This window comes from Hibiscus syriacus, unplaced genomic scaffold, assembly GCF_006381635.1.
Source record: "Hibiscus syriacus cultivar Baekdansim isolate YM2019G1 unplaced genomic scaffold, ASM638163v2 tig00110505_pilon, whole genome shotgun sequence".
NCBI lineage: Eukaryota > Viridiplantae > Streptophyta > Magnoliopsida > Malvales > Malvaceae > Hibiscus > Hibiscus syriacus.
This window is the reverse complement of record NW_024062765.1, coordinates 88,497-109,478: the sequence shown is the minus strand read 5'-3', so window position 1 is coordinate 109,478 and position 20,982 is coordinate 88,497. Positions and strand designations below refer to the sequence as shown.

The 20,982-nt window shown below is 34.9% G+C and overlaps 1 protein-coding gene and 3 pseudogenes across 1 annotated transcript; 3 read left to right on the top strand and 1 right to left on the bottom strand.

Annotated features, from left to right (window-relative positions):
- Positions 1–1,883: 1,883 nt before the first annotated feature.
- Positions 1,884–5,036, bottom strand: LOC120129848 (annotated as a pseudogene).
- Positions 5,037–5,372: 336 nt separating this feature from the next.
- On the top strand, positions 5,373–7,543 carry LOC120129892 (pentatricopeptide repeat-containing protein At4g18520, chloroplastic-like). Its single transcript, XM_039147287.1, has one exon. It carries the CDS (start codon positions 5,417–5,419, stop codon positions 7,274–7,276), a length of 1,860 nt encoding a protein of 619 aa, XP_039003218.1. The 5' UTR covers positions 5,373–5,416; the 3' UTR covers positions 7,277–7,543.
- LOC120129961 lies at positions 7,363–14,474 on the top strand (annotated as a pseudogene).
- A 2,718-nt stretch (positions 14,475–17,192) lies between these two features.
- Positions 17,193–20,982, top strand: LOC120129960 (annotated as a pseudogene).

The window sequence follows — 20,982 nt, the reverse complement described above, 5'->3', positions numbered from 1 at the left end:
GCCAGCTGTTATTTAATGTTGGTTATGGTTTAAGGGACCATTGTCCAAGATGTTATGGTTTCGGCTTATGGTCCAATAAAGGCTGTAAAGGCAAGAGTAACTTTTTGATGGGTTAGGGGCTCTTTATAGTTAGAAACTTGTGCAGGCAAAGCTATAGATTGGAGCCAATAAGGGGAAGAAAATAAAGCATTGCGGCTGCCTTGGTGGCCTAATGCCAGCCTTTTTTTGTTGGGGGGGGGGCCCATTCCAGTTGAATTCATGTTCAGTAAAATCCCAGAAATAAAGTTGAGAGGTTGGAATTTTCAATAACTCTATGCTGCATTGATGATGACCTTGATAGGTCAAAACTTTACGGATTTAGGTCACGTTCTTGGCTGATAATTATTAGTGTGATTTATTATTAAATTTTCACATTGTTTTCGTTTGACCTTTTACTCTTGGTTTTAAGTGCGTTCAGACACTAATTGGCTGCTTGTCAGCTGATTTGGTGGAACAGAATTGAACTTTTGTGGTAAAAACTAAAACAGGCGCGAAAGCAGGCCTGCTGACATCCCAACCCATAAAGATTGTTTAGGTTAGGTCCATTAATGATCAATTGTTTATAATTTCTGCCATTCAGCCTTTATGGTTTTTCCCTTTGTGTTAAGGACTACCCATTGCATTAAGGTTTCTGGATGAAGATAATAAATTTTTTATTAATATTATATAAAAATATATTGGTTTCTTTGACCACGTTTCAATTTTAGATATATACAGAAGAATATTACATTTGCCATGTGTATCACATTTTCAGTTTGATACACTGAGTTTTTCATGATCTTAGTTTGGTTAGTTTGACAATAACGAGGTTGAATTTGAATTTGTATCAACCTTGAACATTGACTCAAAACACTTTCAGTTTCACTTTTATAATGTTTGCATCAAATCAAAATCAAGCCTTTGGATCTAAACATCGTTCCATTTTCTGAAAGAGGGAAAAAACAATTTAAAGTAGCCTTTTTTCTTGTGTTTGTCTTGCTCTTTTTAGGAACTTTTTCCTTTCTTACATTTGGCTCACCTTTCCCGGAAAAAAGTTCCAGATACACAGAAATTTTCAGGTATATTTGATTTTCTCGTTTTATGTTAACTAACTTTAACTGTTCCCGGCACGATACATTATTTCTTATCTATCTCTATCTCCTTGTCTTATTGTTTTTATAAATTTGCTAAAAGGCTCCATTTTCTTAAATTTGGAGAAAAACTGTGTACATCTTGCGGTTGAGATGACAGTTATCAGATCTAACGGTAGTATGATCGATTGATGTTAAGATTTCTCTGTCCCTAGGGTTTTTTTTTTGCCTGTGCTGTACAAATGGAGACCAAAAAAAGGTTACGTCGAGACTGTCCAGTTGATGTTTAACCATGACTTGCTAACGTGCATGGGTGGAACTCTACTCACCCTTCTCGTTTCCTCAGCTACGCTTCAAACTCTCTTTTTTTTTCCCACTTCAAGTAAGGTTTTATTTATTTATTTATTTATACTAATTACGGATTAAGTCCATAAAGTTAAACTGTGATTATGTCTGTTTATTTATTTATCTGTGATTGCTAACTTGCACTGCTGTGGTTGGTGAAGTGTACAATGTTCGGAACTGAAATCGAAACCTTATGGGCCCACCAATATGTTTTACCTTGGAAGTCTTTTAACATTATAAGACAATTTATTTTGATGCCAATCTTGTATTAGTTATTTAGGTTTTCATAATATACTACAGATTTGGCATATTCATGTTTGTTTGCAGTACACTTTATAATTTGTCATAAATATGTGAGTATGAGATAACTATTGGGCTTGGGTTTGCATCACCATGGAATATATGTAAAGCTATTGAAAGAACAACTTAGGTCCATGTCACATAAAGTTTTTCTCCACGAAGTTTATCAACTCCTCCAGCTTTTGGATTATCTTTGGATTCATCAAATCTCTAGCTTCCCTTAAGAGAGTGCCTTCTTGGCTGAAATTATAAGCATCCACCACAGCTCTCATCATGGGTCCTGAAATTTCATTACGATGAAGGCACAGAATTAGCCAACAAAGAGGATAATACAAAAATTAAACGATATTCTGTTTATGTAAATGGCAAGAAACCCAGTTATTAACGCCGTCAGTTTCAGGGGTTGGTACCAACCCAATCCATGATTTGCACTTTGAATATTTGTGACTCAATTCCACATTAAGCCGATGCATTGCAAAATGCAAAGCCCAATTCCTAGATGGTACTAAATTCTGACAAAAATAAAGTCAGAGCTGCAGACATACGTGAAAAGGTTGTCCACATCCATCCCTTCAAGTTCTTCTCCAGGTGTAAACGCATCATTTAAGGCACACAGTCGCTCCTCGGGATCCTCAATCGTAAGAAGATACTTCACAATCCTAATCTCTTTTGGTAGGAGCCTCTGTAGATTACCTCTAGCAGTCGTATACAAGTGGTACAATATGTCTTTTACCTGGAATTGAGAAAATAAGTTTCATCAGATATTTTAAAGCATTGCCCTGAGAGAGACACATGCTAATTTATCATAACATTCGCTTTTTCTAAAACTATTGGCTGCAAGTGCTCAAATGAGCTATCCTATCTAAAATTTGAATGCACAACACAGAAAATAAAAAGAAAAATAAAAGGGAAAAGGTTCATAACTCAGGCAGCCAATATTGCTTTTCAAAAGTTTTACATCAGTTGGCTTCCCACAAATTACTACATGATTCCAACTCCTGAAGCCAATTAAGCTTTTTATCAAATCTCCCATTCATTTTCTTTAAAATAGACTGAAAAAAACTCAAATTATTGGTCCACTGTAGAATTTTCTTCCCTAAATCTGATTGTCATTCCATTAATTTAATAGATCATCATAGGGTTCTTCTTCGTGCAGTCACCAAATTATAAAACAAAAATTACATATAATTCACCCATTTTAAGATTATATAGAGCAGAAGGAGGGTTTTTCCTCCCTGAAATCAGCAACAGTACCTCATCTTTTGTCATGTTAGATTCCTTGGCAGCTGACCAAGCTTTAGTGATCATTAGCACCAATGCTGAATCAAGTTGATTTTTCTCGGCCAAACTATCAATCTCTCGGCAAGCAACATCTAGAGAAGGAGAATTGATAATATCTTGGAATTTCAACTCTGCTGCATTAATTGCCTCAATTTTTCAGCAACAGTATCATAAGCTTGTACAGAAGCCAAGCAAGTGTTCCCAAGCTTTGCCACTGCTGTCATATATAAATAAATGAATAAAAGAGCAAGCTTTGGAAGGCATAAGGTAACAAGTACATTAACTAAATGCTCTGATCTCAGGCCATAAAAATCCACCACACAGCTTATTTTATGGCGTATAAATCACACTAAAAATCTGTACTACTAATCATCAATTAGTCGTGATAATTAAATGATTTGATCATACATTCATACTGCCTTACCATTTTGTTCAGTTGGATTGTCATAATATGATTCTGCTACAGTATGGATATGTACAAAGAATTCTTTCGTAAAATCTTTACGACGTTTGGCAACAATTTCATTAATCTCCAAAGGTGCACCCTTGATCACTTCAAGAAGTTCATTGTGCCTTTGAACATCTTCATCAATCTGTATAAAAGGAATCGCCAAGACATCAGCACCGTTTTGAAAATAAGAGCAGTATGCTTCAGACATGTCTCGATTATTAAGTATTGCACATATATCTGTATAGAATTAACATTCCACCCAAAGGGTATAAGAAGTTTATTTCCAGGAATATTCACTGCACATGTATATGCTCAGCATGTGAGCACTGTAGAAGCAGGCAGATTTCTCTCCCTCATTCATTCTCTCTCTATCAGGCCAAATTTAGGAAGGGTGTTAAGCAGAAGTTTAAATGCAATTAATCAATCTAGAATCAGCAATGTGCAGCTGCACAATTCTCCGGATACAATATCTCATAAAAAATCTAGAATAAAAGGGAAAAAAAACTGATATTGCCTGAAAAATATCAATATAAATCAAATCACCGACCTCTTTTAATTTCCTTCCAAGTCGAACTTCCGGGATCACCTTCAAGCTCAGCTCGATCCTGACAACGTTGAAAGAAATGAGGTCGGATGTTGTTCCATTCCTTACTAAAAGCAAGTAATCTTCTCCAATCCGTTGGTGTGGGCTTGTCAACCAAGAAAACCTCAATTAACTTGTCACAAACTCTAGTCATTTTATTGATATCCAACCACTCAACACTACCTTCATCACTCTCACTTTCCCCCTCTCTGGTGACCTCATCATTAATAGACAAGGAATCGGCAGAATCCGGGCCAGAAACCTTCTTTTCATCACAATTGTCTGACGCTGCAGTTTTATCGCCGACAACAGCAGAAAGAGAGAACTGCTGCCTCCGCCTCACCCGATTAACACCCAATGCAGGGCAACCTTCTATTCATCAGCTAAGACAATTGGCTTAAAAATAGTATATGTATCTTTACAAGAAGCAATGCTTTCCCAAATCATCATCTAACAAAAGTACCCTATTTTCTTACTTGAAATGTTTAAGCTAAAAGGACTTAAAAGATAAAAAGAAACTTGATACAAGTTAAAAAACAAAAATACCCAATAAGACCAGGGGCTATACAAATGAACAAACAAAAACATCGAGCTAATCATCATAGAATAGTTCAGCTTTAGCACTTAATTACTACTACTATTATTATTGTGATCAATTCCAGGTTTAACCATCATTTACGCAGGACAACACAAGAAAGAGAGATAAAAACAGAGAAGGAATCATTATATTTAATAATCTACAGTTTCAAATCATCAGGTAAAAAAGAATAACTCACTTGAGAACTTTGAAGAGAGACAACGAATCCGAGATGAATTTGAACTTTTACCGGAAGGAAGTGAAGCTAAGGAAAACACATGACTTGTAGCTTTAGAAGATTTTAATCTCACAGGAAACAAAGAAGAAGTTTGGAAACTTAAACAAGCCAATTCCATGGAAAAAGGGTTACCGGGGAGAAATTTGTGAGGTTTTGGGAGGGTTCTGGAATAAGGTTTTAGACCGGCAAACGACGGGTGATATTTTAAAGAGTTTGCTGTAAGTTGCAAGCTCTAAATTTTGTGCAGAAAATTGGTTAAATAGACCCTCTACAATTTGAATAGAAGTGTATGATCCTCTATTTTTATTGTTAAATTTTATTTTTACTTTCCTATTTGGCAAAGATGAAGGGATTATTTAACAAATAAGTAATACTAAAAACACTTAAAAACAATTAAACCTTTTTACACCACCCATTTGCGCCTGACTTCTAAAAATTATTGGCTCTCTACTCCTTGAATCCTTTCTTCTCATTTTTCTTTAATCTCCATTTATTCGGCCAGGTCGTGACAACAAGGCAAAAGATTTAGCCAATGTTTTCTTTGACGGTGATTCCACCGCAATTGACACTCTTTCAAAGGCCTTTCTTTTCCACCACTCAAAGTCCATTTCATTTTCCGACGTTCAAAAACGAGTCCAAACTAATAAACACCAAAAATCCACTCCAATTTTCTTGTTTTGCATCCAAAGATTCATGTTTTTCACCCGAATTCGATAATTTCACCAGTATTTTAACTTCCCATGAAAGCTCAAATGCAGATTTCACGGACATAAGTCCACCTTCGGTTAGTCGAAGTGTCCGTTCCGATGAGCTGGCAGCTTTGCTTCAATCTTGTAGTAATGTCAGACATGTTAGGAGAGCCCATGCGATTGTTTTGAAGAGTTTAAAGTACCCGGAGACCTATGTTGAGAATAATTTGATAAGTTCGTATATAAGATTTGGGAAGATAGTGGAAGCTCGAAAGGTGTTTGATAAAGTGACTGAAAGAAATGTTGTCAGTTGGACGGCAATGATTAATGGGTACTCGAAGTTGGGTTCTGATGATGAAGCTTTGAGGTTGTTTGGGGATTCAATTTCAAGTGGGGTTCAAGGGAACGGGAAGATGTTTGTTTGTGTGATGAATTTGTGCAGTAGGAGGGGAGATTTTGAGTTAGGGAGACAAATTCATGGATGTATCTTGAAAGCAAGTTTGAGGAACTTGATTGTGGATAGTGCTGTTATTTATTTTTATACACAATGTGGGGAGTTGTTCAAGGCTTTTCGGGTGTTTCATGGGATGGCAAAAAAGGATGTGGTTTGTTGGACAGCTATGATAACAGCTTGCTCCCAACAAGGATATGGGGAGGAGGCTTTCTCATTGTTTTCGAGAATGCTTAGTGATGGGTTTTCGCCTAATGAGTTCACAGTTTGCAGTGTTTTGAAGGCTTGTGGAGAGCAAAAGGCATTGAGATCAGGTAGACAATTACATGGTGCTATAATAAAAAAGATGTTCAAAAATGATGTTTTCGTAGGGTCATCTCTTGTGGATATGTATGCAAAATGTGGGGAGATTTTGGATGCTAGGATTGTGTTTGATGGGATGAGGAGTAGAAATACAGTTACATGGACTTCCATTATAGCAGGGTATGCTAGGAAGGGTCTCGGTGAGGATGCCATTAGTCTTTTTCGAGTAATGAAGAGACGGAATATAATTGCTAATAACTTGACCGTCGTAAGCATACTCAGGGCTTGTGGTTCGGTTATGGATTTACTTATGGGCAAGGAAGTCCATGCACAAATAGTAAAAAAATCTATCCAAATGAATATGTACATAGGAAGCACTCTAGTATGGTTCTATTGTAAATGTGGGGAGTACGATATTGCCTCCAAAGTCCTCCAACAGATGCCACTTAGGGATGTTGTCTCATGGACTGCCATGATTTCTGGCTGTGCAAGCTTAGGGCATGAGGTCGAGGCTCTTGAATTTTTGAAGGAAATGATGGAGGAAGGTGTAGAACCCAACTCTTTTACCTATTCTTCGGCTTTGAAAGCATGTGCTAAGCTTGGAGCTGTTACGAAAGGGAAGTTGATTCATTCCTTTGCAAATAAAACTCCTGCCTTTTCTAATGTGTTTGTGGGTAGTGCATTGATCCATATGTATGCTAAATGCGGTTTCATATCAGAGGCTTTTCGTGTTTTTGACAGCATGCCGGAAAGGAATTTGGTTTCTTGGAAGGCCATGATCATGGGTTATGCAAGGAATGGGCTATGTCAAGAAGCTTTGCAGCTCATGTATCAGATGGAAGCGGAGGGCTTTGTGGTGGATGATTACATCCTCGCTACGGTACTTAGTGCATGTGGAGATATTGAGTTGGATGAAGATCCTTCCTCGGAAATATTACTGGTGACCTAATTGTCTATGAAGGCACAGAATTGCATATTCAATGAACATTGAACAAGGAAAACTAAAGTTAAATAGATTACTATACTGTTCAGGCCATGGGCTGCCCCTCCTGTATTGAGAAAGTCATGCCGGTAGAAGAGCAGAAGAAAGACGGGATATATCAACAACGCCAGTGCTGTTTCTTGCGGTGATTTTAAATGTCACGGACTTTTTGATCATGCTAAGCACTGAATATCACTCCAGTAACAGGTACATATAGGTAGACATGTTCTTTGTAAAATACCATGTAAATCTCGTCCATACTCACAACTAAAAGAATGATGTTTCTGAGAAGTTATCTGAACATCGGTTCGTCCTCCCTTATGGTTAGTGTTTGCTGTTGCTATTTGTCATGCTTTATAACTAATTTCCCCCGCCAACCCATTCAACCTCCTTTTCTTCTTTGGTTTTCATAAACTCAAGCATCCTTTCTACGGAAGAGAGGAGCTTTAGTAACATTACTGCATTCAGATACCGATGTTTAGGGGGGCTGCTTTTCGTGTAATCCTCACATGCAATGCCTGAGAAAGGGATAGGTACATTTCGTGTAGCCATTGCACTCAACGTGTTTGACAAGATACTTGCAATCTACAAGACTACGACTTTATTTGCTTGATAATCCAACCCGTTGTATAACACAAATAATACGTGTTAATAACTTAAACCATTTTCATGGATGTATCATTGTCTTTGACAACTTCCTCAACATGAAAGCTGTAAAACACGCAAAAACCCAAAATAAAAAGTTGAATGATAGTTTCAACAAGTTGGTTGAATTTATAATAAGTATATATGCACATCAAGTTTAGATATGATACATTTAAATTTGATTAATATATTATTATATGTACCAAATTTGTATTTAGAATCTTGATATTTTAAATAAAACTTGTTATTTATGCTTACACAAATTAATAGACAAATAGAAAATTCAAGCATTGCAAATTTGTGCAACCTATTGCTGGTCATTGAACGCCTACAATAATATGAAGTAAAGCAAAAACTTAGCTGCAAAATGCTCTATCCCTCGTCACAATTCCCTTAAAAAATGCAAGCATTCCTGCAGTTCCGTAGGTTCCAGCACATGAAAATAAAGAAGATCTTTCAATCTGTTCGATTTTTGGAAAATAAATAAGGCTTTGTGATGTTAATTACCAATTACTCCTTCAACTCTATTGTCAAATATTATCTTTCTTATCAAGAATATTCCAAATCAAGGTAGCAAAATGATTGATGATGATTTCATTCACGTGATGAGCTCTTCAATGACTCGACGCATTCGAATCACTGCAAGATGACTTTGATATCAAACACACATCATTATAACTCTCCTAAATTGTTACAGGATCAACATTCACAGAGTATTTTTAATTCTAATCTAGACTGTCATATTCATTTCAAGGTCTATTTTAATAGCAAGTCAACTTTTTTTTTTCTCGTGAAACGAATGAATTCCTGAGCAATTATGATAATATTAGTTATGCAACGCCCAAACACAAGAAGCCATAATTGATTTGATTAGGTAACATCGGTCATGGGAAAAACGATTTCAGACTTAACAATTATCTTAGGCACTACTGTGTAGAGAATAATACAAAGGCTAATGGAGCGAAGTTCTTTAATAACCTCACGGACTAGCAGCGTTTTATTAAACTAGAAGTCCACCTACAATTGGGTAGATTCGTACAAATGAAAACAATAAGGGGTCGTTTGCAAATAAATCAGTGTTGTTGGGTCTCTAATGTAGAGAATGCAGATAAGGAGGTCCTCAACAATAAATAGAAAGAAAAGACAAGTCCACGGATTTCCCGCCCACCCCTTCCTCTGTAAATCATCCTCCACTCGATTAATTTCCCGACTTTCCTTTAAAACATTAAAACTTAAAAATCGTAACTCCAAATTTTATGTTTTCACTGAATACTTTTGTTTTGTAACTCTCTTCACTCTTCTTTCCGTTAACTGTTTCTCCTCTCTCTAGATCTGTAAGCTCTCTCTATCTCCTTTATTTTCAGTTTTCATCCTTTATCTTACGGTTAACTTGCGATATCCATTGATGATTTTCCAGGGTTTATTATTCCTTTCTCTTTTTTGAAGTGCTAACTAGTGTTAATTAAATGAAAACTTAATCCAAGTGTTCAGGACTTCAATTTTTATCTTATTTGTTTTTGAAATATCTGAAGTGGAAAAACTAAATTCTCTGGTATTTGCTCTATACCATTTTTGTTTTGCTCACAGATGCATTTGTCTGCGCTGCTATGATTTTTGTTCTTTGAAGTTCATGACTTTGATATTATACTATAGGCAAAGATATAACTGCTTCTTCCATCATGGGGGGTTTAAGTTGACCGGTTTGTTTGACTATGGATTGTTGAAGACTAAAGCTTCAGGGCTTGAGTTGACTTACGGGATTGCATCTAGTGTTTGAAAACCAATTTCTTATGAGTTGCATCCAGTGTTTCAGTTATATATGTCGGATTATGTTTATGTTTTTGAAAACCAATGAATAAGAACCTATAACCCTGGTTTAAATGTTGATTTTGCCCCAGTTTTTAAAAGATGTTTTCCCTTTTGTTTGAATTGAATTATTGAAGATGCTATTGTTTGTCAAGCAGTTTGATATGGTTGTCTATTTACAAATATGACTTGGCATATGACACTATATTAAGTCTAGTATTCAGTTTTTATCCATAATGGAATTAATCGTCTGTTGAATTTGGCTACATGTAAAATTATTGCAGGAATCTGTGAAGCGATCATTGATGAAAAGGTTTCAGGGGAATGTTTTCACAAGTTGAAAACTTGAATGACAATATTTATTTATTTTCTGACATTACGAAAAAGGGTAACTCTAGTTACAAAAATATAATGGATTCTCCAATGGATGAGATACTAAAGGGAAATACTGGCGGTATTCACAAAGATCAGGGAAAACCCGTTGAGGAGAATCAAAGTATGAACATCAGCAAGGACACTTTTATTAAGTTAGAGGAGAGTAAATAGACAAGACAACTCGGGTGACCACGTGAATCATAATATGGTCTCAGAATCTAGAGCTGTTGGGTACAACTTAGACATCGATGACAAATATGTTGAGCAGGGTGACAAGATGAATAAGCATGTGGATTTGGATTCCAAAGCTCAAGAAGAAATGAACTAGACTACAGAAGATCGTGCTGAGGAGGAGCCAGAACCTGTCTTTTATGGCACAGAGGTTCCTGGGATGCAGGATAATCGGAGTTCACCAATTCGTTCCTTGGATCCTGATCCAGAGGAAGAGGGATCTGTGTGGCCTGAAAAAGCAGTGGCACTTAAGCATTTTGTTAAGGAAAAGGGTGCTGCAGTGATCAGTGTCCTGCGTCGTCTTCCTTTCAAAAGAGATGGAGTTGAACAAGCTATTGTTGATGTATAACGAAACTTCAGATTCTTCTAAACTTGGGGAGCAAACCGCAATGTCTCCAAGGACTGCCGAAAGATCTGTTTGGAATCCCATAAACTACATTAAGGTTTCACGTGATACTGATTTAGAAAGCAAAGCTGAGCAGGGTAAGAATATCTTTGAAGAATCACTTCTACCTATTGCCACAAAAGGAAGAATTATATTGTATACAAGGTTAGGATGGCAAGATTGCAGAGAAATTAGGCTATTTCTGCAAAGGAAAAGGCTTAGGTATGTTGAGATCGACATAGATGTATATCCCAGTAGAAAGTTGGAGCTAGAGAAGTTCACCGGGTCTTGTGCTGTTCCTAAGGTCTTCTTTAATGAAGTATTGATTGGAGGCTTGAGTGAACTAAAAGACTTAGATGAGTCTGGAAAGATTGATGAGAAGATTGATTTTTTGATTGCTGAAGCACCATCAACTGAAGCTCCTTTACCCACCACTTTCTGGTGAAGATGATGTGTCCAATGATGGGTCTGTTGATGAACTAGCTCTAATTGTTCAAAAAATGAAAGTAACTATTGTTGTTAAGGATCGGTTATACAAGATGCGTAGAGTCACTAATTGTTTTCTAGGTTCTGAAGCAGTAGATTTTCTATCTGAAGATCAGTACCTTGAAAGGGAAGAGGTTAGTTTGGATTTTATTATGGTTTCTGAGACTGCTACTGGCTTCCCATTATAGTAGATGGCTTTCAATTAAATCCTAGCATATTAAATGTACTCTACAGTGTACCTTTTACAGATGTTATTCAAGTCCGATTAGAAGATCCATATTTTGGATGCCAATTTTATCCTTAGCATGATTTCTTATGGTATCCCATCCGATGGAGCTTGTTATGGGGATATTTAATTTTAATTTATTTATACTTCGCCTCCCCTGAGCTTGATTTGTCTCCGTCCCTGACCACACCAAAACGTTTTTCAGAAAGTAGTAATTCATATGCTATGTTAAACTTCTCTTTCTCGTGTTTCTGTTTCAAATGTGTGGTTTTGGGAGATTTTATCTATTGCATGATTTTTGGCTTTTCACTGGTCAAACCAGAGGACCACTGGTTTTGAGTTTATAATTTGTGTGCTTGCTTTGTTTTTACATGTCTTGATGTGGTTATATCACCGTTAACTCTCCGTTGCCTTTTTCTTTGTTCTTGCATTGTGGTTCAGGCTGTTGAATTTGGGCAAAAGCTTGCCAATGAGCTCTTCTTTCGACATGTTCTTGAGTGAGTCCATGCCCTCCCAGTTTATTTTGTATTCTTTTGTAACCCTTTTAATCTGTAGTGGAAAATCCTTCTCATTTTTTTCTCTGTGATGCTTTATAATAGTGAGAATCTGTTTGAGGATGGTGACCACTTGTATCGGTTCTTGGACCATGATCCTATTGTGTCATCTCAATGTCACAACATTCCAAGTGGTATAATTGAACTGAAGCCAAAGCCCATTGATGAAATTGCGTCAAGGCTGAGAGTTTTGTCCTATGCTATTTTTGAAGCCTATGCATCAAAAGATGGAAGACACGTTGATTATAAAAGTATTAATGGAAGTGAGGAATTTGAAAGGTTTGATCCAATGACGTTGCTCGCTTTAATATCTTCTAAAGTTTATTCACTTCTTTTAAATGATCAAGTATTCATTTTTAATGGCAAAAAAATTTAGGTACTTAAGAATAGTTCAAGAGCTCCAACGAGTAAAAGTCAAGGACATGCCAAGGGAGGAGAAACTTGCCTTCTTCATAAATTTGTACAATATGATGGCCATCCATGCAATATTAGCATGGGGTCATCCTGGTGGTCCCCTGGAACGAAGGAAGCTGTTTGGAGACTTCAATTATGTTGTCGGTGGGTGTACATACTCGCTTTCATCTATTCAGAATGGCATTTTAAGGGGAAATCAAAGGCCACCATACAATCTTCTGAAACCATTTGGTGTAAAAGATAAACGATCTCAGGTAAGACAGCGGGTAAAATTGATGCTTATTGTTGCATAATGGTTCTATGCACTGTTTTGGATGCTTGCATTTCTGGGTTAGCCTATTACAAGGTTTAGTGTTAATTATGCAAACTGGTCAAAATACAAAATTTATTTGTTGAGTTCAGAATCTGTGTGGACTGTTTTTCTCATTCCTTAAAACTCGGTGCTCTTCTAAATTCTTCCTTTGTTTCAGAAGGATGAACCGAAGTTGTGCATAAGAAGTGACCTCACAATGCGCTGTGGGGTTATTAATTATTGACGTCACCTTGCAACTTTTTTGCCTTGTCGTGAATTAGGTTGACAACCGGCTTGTAAGGGTGTAACCTGAATAAGTTTTGTCAAAACATCCCATTTATCATGTATCCAAAAAAAAATATATCCCCAAGAGTTGAATGCCTCGTATGGAAATTCAGAGTAGCGCATTCTTTGTTATATTATCATTTCAGGTCGCTCTACCCTATCCTGAGCCTCTAGTTCACTTTGCCGTAGTTTCTGGTGCCCGATCAGGGCCTGCTCTCAGATGCTATTCTCCCGGAAACATTGATAAAGAGCTGATGGATGCAGCACGGGACTTTTTAAGAGCTGGTGGCCTTATTGTTGATTTGAATGGCAAGGTTGCATATGCTAGTAAGATCCTCAAGTGGTAAGTTAATTTCAAGCAACGTCTTGTTTCAAAAATTTCATTTTTCTTCCCTAGACCTTTATTTACCGTTATGGAATTCAAAATCAGTTTCTAAAATTTTCTCTAAACACTTGCATCGCAAACACATGCACAGCCACACTAACGTCGCATGCATGCACTCTAAAACTCATTAGCATAGGCAAAATGGAACTTCTAGAGACTGCTGCATTTTTTTCAGTTTATTTAACCCTATAGAAATTCTTACCAATGTGGTCTTATCGATTAGTATTACACAGAAGAAATCATTATAGACACTAATACAATTAGATCTGCTCTTATAGGCAAACTTGGGATTTGCGATCCCAGGTAAGATCAGTTCAAGATCATGGGATCCTTTTCTATCAGATAGGAAGGGTTTATGAATCATCCAAGATCATGTTTCCAAAGTTGGATTCACACTAATAATGCTTAATTTTCCAGTTGCCTATTGCATCCTTCTATACATAGGAAATAGTAATAATAAGATGGATGCTTTGTTTAATTGACATATTACCTAAATGACACCAATGCTATTGTCTTATTTAACATTTTGGTAAGATTCAAAATTGAGTTGGTAATAGCGGGTACCAGTTAGAACCTCTCTTTATATAAAAATATAGATGAAGTTCACTTCAACGATACACAAAAGATATGCAAGATAGCCATGGACTTTGCACCAAACACCAAGCTGGAGTAAATTGATATTTCTTTGAATTAGAAGATAGATGATGCAGTAAGCTTGGTTCATATACTTGTTCTGTGAAAATAACTTATGTTGCTTGCTATTAACCAACGAGCAGGTTTAGTGTTGATTTTGGCAAGACTGAGTTAGAGGTATTGAAACATGCCTCAAATTACTTGGAGCCAACTGAATCTGAAGTGTTGCTGGAGATGATTGCTGATGGTGAGTTGAAGGTGATATACCAGCCATATGATTGGAGATTGAACTGCTAGGGTTTGACTACTTTTTCCTACTCTCCTTATATTCGATCGATGATCATACAGGCCCCCTGATTTAGATGATTTTAATGAGGCAAATATCGATGATTATATCGTACAAACTTGAAGAAGATACATACGACTTTACACGTCAGTCAGGTTACAGTTTTTATCAAATAAAATACCGAAGTGGATTGAAGTTCATAGTCTTATTGTTTCTTTATCGATTACTCGTCATTATCTATAATATAATAAATATGTTGTCCGGTGTTAACTCCACCCAAATCCCTTGAGGCAACGAAATGATATATCATTTCCTACTACCCTACACAATTATGTACAAATAAAGGAGTAGAAAGTATCATTTACATTACATTTCAATCTTCAAACCTCATCATCGTAATCTAGAAAAACTTTGGAAATAATTGATTTAATTACAATAAAGGTATAGGACCGACCCTCTATTTCTTCTATTTACTGTTTTGAATTTAAATTCAAAGAATCTATTTCTACTGTGGAAGCGTGGGGAAGGAAGACTAGAAATTAAGAATATCTTAAAATTGATTCATGAATCTTAGTTTGATTAGTATTTTAAATTAGATGAACATGTTCAAAATCGGTACCAAAATGTTCGTATTTCACTCATCTTCTTTCTATTATGATTGATTTTCTATTAAAAAACAATTAAAATTGATAAAATTAAATAAAAAAATATAGTATTTTTTGGGTTTGGAGGCTTTCTTAGATTTATGGTATTTGTTAGAAAATTCGAACAGTGAGAAGCACTATTTTGAAAATAAAAAATAAATGACTCAAAAGTAAAAACTAGCCTCAAAATTAAAAACTTTTAAATGATTTTTATCAATTTTAAGTGACTTTCGTGAAAAACCAATCTTAGGAGAAAAAAGGAGTGAAATGCACACGTTTTGATATCAATCTTGTCACAAAAGACGACCGGTGAATGGAAATCGGGGGCGAACGAAAAGTGCAATGTCAAAAAGTAAATTGTTTAAAAAATTTAGTAAAAAAAACAAAAACTCCTAAAGTTTAGTGCTTAAAACAATGTTGTTTTGAGCATTAATAGTTGTTATCAAAACAACGTCGTTTTATCCATGTCATCATACTGACGAAAAGATGCATCATCATGCTGTTAAAATTTGCGATACAATGCCATAATCAAAACAAAATTAAAATTTAATACTACAATTGATAAAATTAAAAGTTTAATAATATAAATAATATAATCCCTAAAATTTAATAATGTTTTATATAATTTATCCTAAATTTTTCAATGGACGCGGCTTAACGTAACGTGCCCTCTGTACATCCATAATGATCCTATAAAGACTCGAGTGGAAAATCATACATATTTGCCGGTGGAGAGTCAACTACTCTGCTTTAGATATCTATATTAATTATTCAAATTCAACACGTACTTAACGTATTTCAAAACTACAAATGTAATTATTTTTAATCTTTTGAATCCATATCCGCATATTTATTGAATACTTGAATTAATGTCAGTTAGTTAATAATATAGGGATCAACCTTTCTCATTACACTGGGGTGGGTTAATTGTTTCAAGTCTAAAAAGTTGGAGAAATGGGGCAAGGAAACAACCCAGTTTTTGCAGTCCCATCAGTGCCAGATACATATACAATGCAAACCTTTGCATAAAGCGATGAATCCAATTTCACAATGTTGAACGCAATGTCGGCATCACAATGGGAAATCAAATGTTCCATAAAGTAGGTCCACTCCACCACCTCCTCTTTAGCAGCCGGTAACAGCTGACGGAGTCATGGTTTTCTTTTTGTTAGATTACTAGAAACTCAAAGTTTGAAACCATGCATATGGTCTCATCAATGGTAGACTTTCTCTTTTGTTAGTTAAACTGACATTTATTAACTGGACATGAAAATAGAGGCAAGTTCCCGGAATCGTTCAGGGTTTAAGTTTTTGTACTGGAAGATCATATTTGATGTCGATGTTCGGTATATATCCCCATATCAGTGTAGGGTAATCCTTTTTATATATATTTATCTGTGACACTTACGCGGAGGTAAAATTTAGGATGTGTAGCAATGATTTTTTAAAATTTATAAAATTATAAGTTAATAATGATAAAATGATTTTTGATTCTTCTTAAAATTAAATATATTTTAAATATTATAAAATTAGATATCGATACAAGGATAAAATTATATTTTTCTCACATAAAAATCTATAATTCAAAACAATCTTCTAGAGAAAAATTCTAGCAAAGCTCTTGCACAAGCTCAAGTTCAAATAAAATATATAAGTAAAGAATTAAGGATGTAAATGAATAGAACATTTACTTGTGAACTATTCATATATTGTTCATTTATTAAGCGAGTTGAATAGAGGTGTATTCAATTCTTTTATGTTTACAAATAAACTCATTTATAGACTCATTTGTTAGTTCATTTTTATTAAAGTTGATATTTTTACTATAAAAGATATTTTATGTTTATTTTATAGATTTATAATAATATTATTATTATTTTTTACATTTGATTAATTTATATTTAAAATTAAGAAATATATTCATTTATGGGTTATTCTTCATTAGTTAAGAACATATTTGTGAACTATAAAGGAACATGTTTACTAATATTAAATGAACGGATATAAACACACAATTTTAAATAAATAAATATGAACACAACTTTAAAATTCTCAATGGACATGTTTAAATAAAACAAACAAATATAAATATAAATCTTTTTTTTTCAAACTCAAATCAGAAAATATACTTCCATGCAAAAAATTGTGAAGCTAAATGCCTAAGTGCATCCATATAACTGTCATGCTCTAATATTAATGTTACCGAAAATAAAATAGAAAAATTTGTATTGCGACGATGGTTGGTGGGTTGATCAGATGTTTTGTTTGTTTCCAGGAGCCTCCACGGAAAAATTCAGTTGCAAATCCACAAACTGAGATGCACCCTGTTGTTGATTTGGTCATCCAATCAAGTATATATGGCTTTGTAACTGCCATCAATGATCAATCCCATATTCAAAGCCTTCCCATTAGCTACCGAACCCAAATCTGAAAAACAATGATGTATTATTCTCAGTTTTCATCACACGTTTGCATGGCTCATGCAGGGTTATTATAATCTAAAAGTTGGAGCATGTTATTAACTACATTAATCAAATGCTACTTACACCATCTTTTAAATTCTTCGGTTTCCTCTCGTTAATGTTACATCTTTTGCATGAACTTATTTATTTATTTTGTAATTTACAGTTCAAAATCGAATGTCACAATCGAAGTTGGTGAGTATCGTCACGTCAAATTTATTATTTTTTGGTTTAAAATTCTTATGAATTATGGTATCGGATACAAATATATGTTTACGAGTATAACATATTTTGATGTTTTGTACTTACATTAGTCCGTTTTAGAGTAAGAAAAATACATAGAAATGACTAATTAACAAGTGTGAATTTGATGTGATCGTAGTTCATTGCTCGAAGGTTCCACGAAATGTGAACTTGGAAAAACTACGTAGCGGATACCTCTTTCCTGAGGTAAATCGGATGGTGCTCATGGATGCATCAATATTTAAGTTACTATGTCCATTTATTTTATCTTATTTGTCTCTTATGCTAACTTCTGCATTTCATGCAGAAGTTGCAGGAGTTTCAAATAAGACATAATGAGATTCTCTGATATTCCTGTTCGGACTCTTCAATGGCCTTTGATATTTTCTGATTCAGATATCCAGGCACGAGTCTGAACACTTGCAGCAGAACCCGGATGTCACAGTTAAAGGTTCGGAATTGGTGATACAACACAGCCTATACCAGACACCATAACACAAGCAATGGCCGAGGTATAAAGTAACCAACTAGCCTTGTTGCACTTAAAAAATTCTTCCCTGTTTCTTCGTGTTTTTAAACTGTTTTCCTTTTCCTGGTTTAAAAAACTGCAGCATGTGTGTGGCCTATCGACCATTCAAGGTTATAGAGGATATGGAGCCGAACAAGGAAACATGGTATTATTAATCTTAGGGTAAACTACACTGATGATAACTTAACTATTGTCAGATTTAATTGTGACCACCGACGTTTCAATTTGATCAATCAGACCAACTAAGTATTTAAATGATTCAATCAAGTCATCTGCTTAAAACTTAACAAATTAAATAATCTAATTAGATTATGAACGTGTCATTCTATAATTGGACGGTTAAACTTATTTATAATTTATTTAGTTAATTAAATTTATTTCCCTCCAATTACAAGAAAACAAATATATAATAGTTTTGGCGTTAGAGAGATTCTAACCAAGGGCATAAGGATGAACACACACATAAGCAACCATTGAGGCTAGGGTATTGGATGGTTTAAGTTTCACAACATATTGTATATACCTTGTATACTAATGTTAAAAAATTAATTAAAATTCATAACATTTTATACATCTTAACTTAAATTCATATCCTAACTTTAAAGTATATATTTTATTTTTATTTTTAACTTAAAAATATATTTTGTTATTAACTTAAGATAATAATAAAATACATGCTTAAATTAATAATATATATATATATATATATATATATTTAAAGTTAAGATAATAACAAAATATATTTTTTAAGTTAATAAAAGAATAAAATATATTTTTAAATAAAAAATAAAAAATATTTAATAAATTGAATAAAAAATATATTTTTAAACTTAGGATATGAATTAAATTAAGATATATAAAATGTTATACATTTAAATTAAATTTTAAACATTAGTATACAAGATATATATATATATATATATTGTAAAGTTCAAATTGTCTAGTGTCCTTGTCTTAGCGGTTGCTCCTTAACTGTGACAACCCAATGCCCTGAGTTCGAATCTTTGCTTTTTGAGCTTTCATCAATGTGTAGTGTTTTAATTTAACTAGAGGATTAGATTTATTGAATTTAATTAAAATTAAGATTAAATTGACATCTTTGTAAGTAATAGGGATTAAATGTATAACTATACCAAAATTTTGAACTGAGACGTCATCCTCTCTATTGAATTATAACGGTAGGTATTTTGAATGAACCATTTAAATAGTTGGGTGGTCTTATTGATTAAATTAAAACATAGGTGGTGAAAATGAAAGAGGAAAATAGTTAAGTGCCACCCATGTAGTTTACCCTTAATCTTATATAGCTAACTTATCACGTGTTGTTTCAAAAGGCTAATGAAGAGAGACCGTCCTCACTTTTTTGCAGGCATTAAGGAAGGCGATTGCAGGAAAATTTTACCAGGATATGGGTATAGAAGCTGATGAGATTTTTGTATCGGATGGTGCACAATGCGACATTTCTCGCCTTCAGGTAACGAGCGTTTCGTGCTCATTTTATCAGGCTATGAGCAGATCAATACAAGTGATTCATTCACCACCTTGTTTTCCATTTAGTTGTCATTATTTTAACTGATGTGACTTTCTCCATTTGCAGCTGCTTCTAGGACCCAATGTTACAGTGGCTGTACAAGACCCATCTTTCCCTGTAAGCTTATCAAGGCTTTTCATTTACCTTATTTCAACCCTGTATTAATCATTCTTCATAATATATAACCATTTTTGCCACCACATTGATGGATCAAATTTTGGAGCAGGTTGATTCAAGTGTCATTGTTGGTCAAGCTGGTGAGTTAGAAGAGGAAACAGGAAGTATAAGAACATTATCTATATGAACTGTGGGCCTGAGAATAATTTCTTCCCCGATCTATCAACAATTCCAAGGACAGATATCATTTTCTTTTGTTCACCAAACAACCCCACGGGCCACGCTGCATCCCGGCAACAACTAAAGCAACTAGTAGAGCTTGCAAAAGCCAATGGGTTGATCATAGTTTATGACTGCATATGCTGCTTATATCAGAGACGGAAGCCCCAGGTCGATCTTTGAAATTCCAGGTGCCAAAGAGGTTGGTAATTTGGTTGGTCAGTTTTATTTGATTGTCTCGGTTTATCAGCTAAGATTTGCTGCAAATTTTAACCTGAATAAGGGTTCCTTTTGTTTTGTTCCATTGCAGGTTGCCATTGAAGTTTTATCCTTCTCCAAATTTGCTGGTTTCACAGGCGTGAGACTTGGGTGGACAGTTGTCCCTGAAGAGCTCAAATACTCTTAACGGCTTCCCTGTTATAAAGGATTTCAACCGCATTGTATGCACTTGCTTTAATGGCGCATCAAATATTGCCCAGGCTGGAGGCCTTGCATGTCTTACAACCGATAGCTACCAGGTAAATATCGGATTATGATATTATGTAATTGAAAATTGTACTATTCGCAGAGATTTTAATTTTTCTCCCATGGTTGCAGGCACTACGTAATGTGATTGACTACTATATGGAGAAGGCCAAAATTCTGATTGATGGATTTGAATCACTTGGTTTGAAGGTTTATGGTGGGAAGAAAGCTCCATATATAAGGGTACACTTTCCAGGATTGAATTCCTGGGATGTATTCAGTGAAATGCTCAAGAAAACAAACATTGACTGTTCCAGGCAGGGGATTTGGTTCTGCAGGCGAAGAGTATATTAGGATCAGTGCCTTTGGTCAAAGAGAACAAATTCTAGAGGCTTCGAGGAGGCTCAAGTTTTATCTATAGATGGAGTTCCATTTCCTTCGCTGAGAAAAAAATATAAAG

Bases quoted from the DNA above. Each gene is read 5' to 3' on its own strand.
- LOC120129892 (XM_039147287.1), top strand. From the start codon at position 5,417: ATGTTTTCTTTGACGGTGATTCCACCGCAATTGACACTCTTTCAAAGG.